General features: G+C 53.6%; 1 protein-coding gene across 2 annotated transcripts in view; it reads right to left on the reverse strand.

Annotated features, from left to right (window-relative positions):
- Window positions 1–5,799, reverse strand: part of Arl10 (ADP ribosylation factor like GTPase 10) — a 10,052-nt gene extending 4,253 nt beyond the window's left edge. Inside the window, exons 1-3 of one of the 2 annotated variants that reach the window (XM_055595772.1) lie at window positions 5,186–5,799; window positions 4,542–4,740; window positions 1,190–1,365 (exon numbers count right to left, since the gene is read on the reverse strand). In XM_055595772.1, coding sequence (XP_055451747.1) covers window positions 1,190–1,365; window positions 4,542–4,740; window positions 5,186–5,368 — 558 coding nt within the window. In that variant the 5' untranslated portion in view covers window positions 5,369–5,799. The remainder of the gene's footprint in view (window positions 1–1,189; window positions 1,366–4,541; window positions 4,741–5,185) is intronic. The other variant, XM_055595771.1, reaches the window with a different exon arrangement.
- Window positions 5,800–6,155: the final 356 nt, after the last annotated feature.

Consider the following 6,155-nt stretch of genomic DNA (forward strand, 5'->3'; position numbering starts at 1 on the left):
TGTGTGTGTGTGTGTGTGTGTGTGTGTGTGTGTGTGTGTGTGTGTGTATGTATGTTTGTAGCCATAGCTGTTCTGGAACTCACTCTGTAGACTCAGCTGGCCCCAAAATCATAGAGATTGACCTGCCTCTGCCTCCCAAGTGCTAGGCCTAAAGGTGTGCACTACCACCACCCATCGATAGCCATATTTATAAATAGTTATCAAGTATCTCCTGACAGGCAGGACAAATCTAAGGTCAAAGAGACAAGTTAGAAATATGGGCACAGGCTGGAGAGATGGCTCAGAGGTTACAAGCACTGTCTGTTTTTCCAAAGGTCCTGAGTTCAATTCCCAGCAACCACATGATGGCTCACAACCATCTATAGTGAGATCTGGTGCCCTCTTCTGGTTCACAGGCACATGCAGACAGAATGCTATGTAAATAAGAAATAAATCTATAAAGAAAAAGAAAGCATGGGCACACGCCCTAGGAAAACAGCTCTGTGTAGTGGCAGCTGCCCTGGGGTTGGTGGCACGTAAGTGCCACCTGAGGGCTGCAGGCCCAAGACAGCCCTCTGCACCCAGGGAGGTAGTGAACAAGCAACCTGTCCAGAGTTCCACTCCGTCCAAACAACACAAACTCTGGGACAGTGTGAACTCTCAGGCATTTGGGGACCACAGAGCCTGTCACGGGGATAGAGGCCTGAAGGGTGGGTGGCTGTCGGATGCTCACACCGTGCTCATAATACTGTCGCTAATGTACTCCACTCGTCCCTCCTCAGCCTAGTGCAGGGCAGGGTGGTCCGAAGCAGGCACCCAGCCCCACTGCCCTGTGTGCCCTGCGGGAGAGCACAAATCCCGTGAGCTGTGGAGTCCCCAGCTGTAAAGCGGAAACAGTGTTCTAGAGCTTGGACAAGGACAGGATCAATGTCATTCGAGGCAGGGTGGTGCTGCACAGCTACAATCCTAGCACCTCGAAGTCCCAGGTCAGTCTAGGCTGCGTAGTGTAAGTGTGAGAGAGCTCAAGATGCGCTTGGAAAATTCAGAAAGAAAGAGAAAGAATGTACAACTGCACCTGGCAAACAGTAAGAACTTAATAACTTTCTTGCATCTCTTGAGGGCAACGAAAGGCAGGGAGACAAAGAGGCTCCAATCCTTCTATGTAGCCCTCACCATGCCTGGGCTGCAGCCCACCTCCCAGAGTTCTCACCTGCTTGTTGGCCACTACAATGACAGGCAGATCAGGGTCCTTGTCCAGCAGTTTCTGCAGCTCCTGCCGAGCCCAGGGCAACCTTAGCCGATCAGCCGAGTCCACCATGAACACCAGCAGGTCCACCTCATTCACAAACTCCTTCCAGTAGAAGCGAAGGTTCTGGCTGCCACCAACTGAAGAGAGGCCAAGGGCCAGCTCAGAGCCCAGAGCTCCCTGCAGCATGGCTCTGCCCACAGCCCCAACCACTTCCAGTGCCTAAGGCTCCACTACCCAGGCCATAGTCCAGAGCCAGTCAGATCTCGAGAGGCCACTGCCTGTGTGTGCCAGTCTCCTTACTGAGCGAAGAGGTTTCAGCAAACCCCAAAAGGCACCATCTGTGACTTTCCCTTCACAGACTGGCACACAATGCTCTTCAAATGGTAGTCCTCAGCCGCCTGTCTTGGGCCGCCTTGCCTCTTACCCATTCCTAGTTTCCTCCCTGGTCAGTGATAACTAAGCAGGAGCCAGCGGGGGTCCTGATGCCTAGAAAAGCCACAATCCTTCCCCTTGCCAGCGTACCGCCATTCTCAGTTCAGTCCCCATTTCTTGTCATCCATTCCTCCTCCCTTGGAAACACGAATGGAGTCATACTGAACAAGGTTACCGCACAGTGTCTGTACCTGGGCTGCTTTTGTTCCTCTTTGCCCCTCTGCTCAGTTCCCCCTTGACCACCCTGCATTTCGTTCTGGTTTTGCTTCTATTACCTCCACTCTAAATCCCCCCAAAACCTCAGCACAATGCCTTGGCACATAGCAGGCACTCATCAAGTATTTACTGAGTGCTTACCAGGTGCCAAGCACTGACCTGGGTGCTGGGGATACGGAAACGAGCAGGCTGGAGTCAGGCTCTTAAATTCCCCCCCAACCAGGACGGACCAGGCAATCAGGTACGACATTCTAGAAAGCAAGGAATCTGAAACAGGGAAATAGGCTGGAGGCTGTGCTTGGCCTTGGGTTGGGTGGTCTGGCAAGGTCTCCTCAAGGCTGGATGTGAGCTATGTAGAGCAAAAGCAAAAGCAAGCGTCAAAGGCAGAGAATGAGCTCTATGTGTGTACGAAAGAGAAAGCACTGTGGGCGAGGCACCTCCAGAGAGGGAGGAGGAAAGGCAGAGGCTGGCCCTCAAGAGTCCAGACGTGTTTCTGGAAATGCCAGTCGCTGACACTAGCAAGACCTGTAAGGAACACGCAATTGCAGCACCAACGGGAGAGATGAAAGCGGCTTCAATCGGGCAGCAACAGTTCTGTTAGGACAGACTGTAGGAGGAGTCTATCCAAGTACCCAGCCAACAGAACCAATACACCAGATTCTGTGGGTGACTTGAGGAAGTGTCACCAGTAGTGAATCTGTCCCCTTGGCAGTTTTGCCAAAGTGTGCATTCTCACCTCGACCCTAGGCCAGGATGCGGAGACTATGTGGAGGGATTGTAGTAGGGGAGGAAAGCTCTGGGACTTAACTGGAAATCCAGACTTTTGTTGTTGTTCTTGTTGAATTTCTAGAGACTGAGTCTCACTATATAGACCAGGATGGACTCTAACTTGTGGCAATTTTTCTTCCAGAGCCTGCTGAGTACTGGGATTATAGATGTGAACCACCATGCCTGACAGCAGTCTGGGTTTGACTCTGCAGGGATCCTGGGCTGTTGGGATAACATACACATCTCCTCAGCTGACGGTGAAAGTGTGTCCCACATTGTCGTCGTTAATTGCTGCGGCGCCAGGCTAGCAGGATACGTAAATGCCTGTAGGTGCCTTGTGATGGCCACACACCCCCAGTGCCAACTGTGGAAGGGGTGTGGCGTTGCGCATACCAAAGAGGGGCGGTGGGGGCTGGGGTGGAAGGACCAAGAGAAAGACAGAAGCAGAGAGACTTGGGGAGAAAAAGAAGCAGAGAAGGGAACAAGCAGGGAGACAGAGTAAAGACAAAGCTACATGGAGGGAGGCAATGGCGGAGATTAAGTTAGAAGGGCTAGCTGGGAGACTTCCTCAGCAAACAGGCCATCAGCCTCATACAGATGTCTCTGTGTCCTTATCATTAAACTTCAAACAGGTCCCCCAAAGCCTGCAATACTGGACTGTCACCTGTCAGAACAGAGGCACATGAAAATAGCTCATGTGGGGAAAATGAATACTTCTGCCAAACTGAACTGACGTCCATGGCACAAGAGACAGAGAAAACGTGATGGGAGGCCCAAAGTCCTAAGTGAACATCAAGGCTTGCTACCATCAGGGAGAAAAGGTATAGCCAGGCTTGGCCAGACCTCAAATGCCTAAAACCAGAAGAATGAAGCCCACTCAGGCAGAGAGTTAGGTTGTCAAGGCTTAATTCTATCACCTAGCACTTAAATATCGCATCAAGTCATTGTTTCAGTCCTGTGGCTGGAAGTTCCCTGACTCCTCAGAGACAGAGACCAGACCTAGGTGGCCAAGAACTGCTACCTCCTCCATATTCTGTTGCCCACTTCCAAAATCCCAAGAAGTCTAGAACTGAGGGCAGGGCTCCTCAGGCCTCTCTCTGATCACTTATTCAATAAGCCCTCTCAGAAACCTATTGAAGTACTGAGCCTTAGGGCCAGAAATGGATAACATCAGTCTGTGACCAGGGTGCTCCTGGCCACAGAGGGTGATGTGACAAATATTGCAGCAGAAGGGGGACCAGAGCCCGGGAGGAGCCCGGGAAAGCTTCAATGGAGGTCATTCACAAACTACACTTGAGAATTGGTTGTGGCAGTGTGTACCTGCAACCCCAACCCTCAAATGGTGGAGAGACAAAGTTCAAGACAATCCTCAATACCATGAAACCATCTCAAACAAACGACAACAAAACCCTAAATAATGGAAGAAAAACTTTAAAGAACAAGTGATAGTAGATTAGCAAGAATTCCAAGCAGAGGGAGCAGTGCATGCAAAGAACAGGTAAGAAACAAGAAACCTACTGGAAAGAAGGGGATGATTTCATGATTTACTTTGTTGGGAACCGGTTCTACAAGTATCTAGTATGCAGATTAGTTGATTGTCTTTTTACGGAGTTGTTTGGGGTACTTTATTAGTCAAGTGCTTGGCATATGAACCCTTAACTGTTTGTTTGTCTGTCTGTCTGTCGGTATACGGCATGTGTGGTGAAGGGTAGGGGGACCACCGGATATGGAAGAACCAGAAGTGCCAGGATGTTTTGTATTCTGAGCCCTAAAGAGAAGCGGGAAGGCTTTCGTAAAGGGGAAATGTCCTGCTTAGAAAAGCATTTCATGGATTTCTCCAAGGAATCTGGGCCCAGGGCCAGCAGTGACGATGAGGAGAAGGGGGTCTCTTGCTCACTCTCTAACAGGTCCACCTCGAAATTCTTGGTGGGCAGCCTCACGGAGTTGAAGCCCCAGGTGGGGACGTGGCCTTCCAGAGGTGGCTTCCCAGAAAGCATGCGCAGAAAGGTGCTTTTCCCAGAGCCATCCAAGCCCAGCACGAGCACTTCTCGCTGCTCCAGCCCCTCCAGTGCCGGCTCATCTTCGTCGTGCTCGGGCTGCGGGGCAGAGGTCAAGGCTGCAATCGCCAACCTTCCTCCTGACCCTCCCTTCCCTAGGGACAACGGAATGCTCGGCGGTTGCCCATGCACACCTCCCGAGCATGGCAGGTAGCTGTGGTCTGGAACAGAGGGCAGGGGCTGCTTTTCGAGCCCTGAAGTTTTTTAAAAACCTCACTTCTCTTTTTGACTCCTGGTGATCTCGGGCACACTCTTCCCCATCGCAAATCTTTGGCTCTCACACACCGTAAGCCCAAGACAATCCCACGATCTCAGGGCTAGCCTCCCCTGGCCTGAGGGCTCTGCCTGGCATTCCCCCCACCCCACCCCGCGGCGGCGCCACTGCGCAGGTGCCAGGCTGGCTCCCGCCGCACCCTGGGGACTACAGAACCCCGCCGCCCCGGCCCGCGTGGTCCCGGCCCTCGCGCGTGCACGCCCTACTCACCTCCCACTCGTCCCACTGAGGGAGGCGGGCGGCTTCCGCGCCCCACCAGGCCTCGCCCCGGTCCCAGCGCCGCTCCCGGCCGCGGCCGAAGTAAGCTTTCCAGAGGATAAAGAGCACCGAGCCGAGCACGGCCGCCGCGCCACCCAGGGCCAGCACCAACGGGCCCAGGGGCCGCGGCGCCATTTGGCCAGGGAGCGTGGCTGGGCCGGGCGCAAGACGGACTGGCCTGCCTCGGAAGATGGTGCTGTGGCCGCGCCCACCCGCGCGACCCCGCCACACTACAAGCCCCACAATGCACCGCTCGCTGCGAGCACGACCGACGGGGGGCTCGGGTGGGCCGGACCTTCCGGGTAGGGGGCCCCAGCTCGGCTGAAGTGGTAGGTAGTGAAGGCTGTGCGGGTGTCTTGAGACCCCTTCTGTACTTCAGAGAAGGGTACGCCGAGATCTGAGAGGTATTAAGGTACCCAGCGTGGTTGCACCGTGGTCCAGTTTTGCGTTCGAATCCAGTCTTATGTCACCTAGGACCACAAAGAGAAAAGTCGAAGCATTTATATGGGACCATCCAGCGGGATGGCAGCTTCCAAGCCTCCTTTGGTTGCCTCTTGGAGGCAAAGGCTTTCTGTGGTGCTGTGCATGGTGATGAAGAAGGTGGGGCTCGGAAACTTTTGAGCAACTCCCAGAGATTGCAGGACTTCCAGGAACCGCATGAGAAAGAGGAGGAATGGGAAAAATGGCCCGCAAGCTACAGCAGTCCTTTGGCTCGCCACTGTGGCCACGAGAGAACGGGAGTGCCCAGCTGTGCCTGCCTCCTTTAAAGTGCCCCGCTCACTACGCACGCCTTCTGGTGCCAGTTTCTGTGTCCCCGCTCTGTCCTTGTTGGGTCCCCTTTACTTTAGACTACAGATCTATGCTGCTTTCTTGACTTCTTGTTTCTGTTTGCTTGCTTGCTGCTTGTTCGTTTCGAGCTGTC

The sequence above is a fragment of the Psammomys obesus genome, unplaced genomic scaffold (genome assembly GCF_907164565.1).
Source record: "Psammomys obesus unplaced genomic scaffold, mPsaObe1.curated_primary_1811, whole genome shotgun sequence".
Lineage (NCBI taxonomy): Eukaryota > Metazoa > Chordata > Mammalia > Rodentia > Muridae > Psammomys > Psammomys obesus.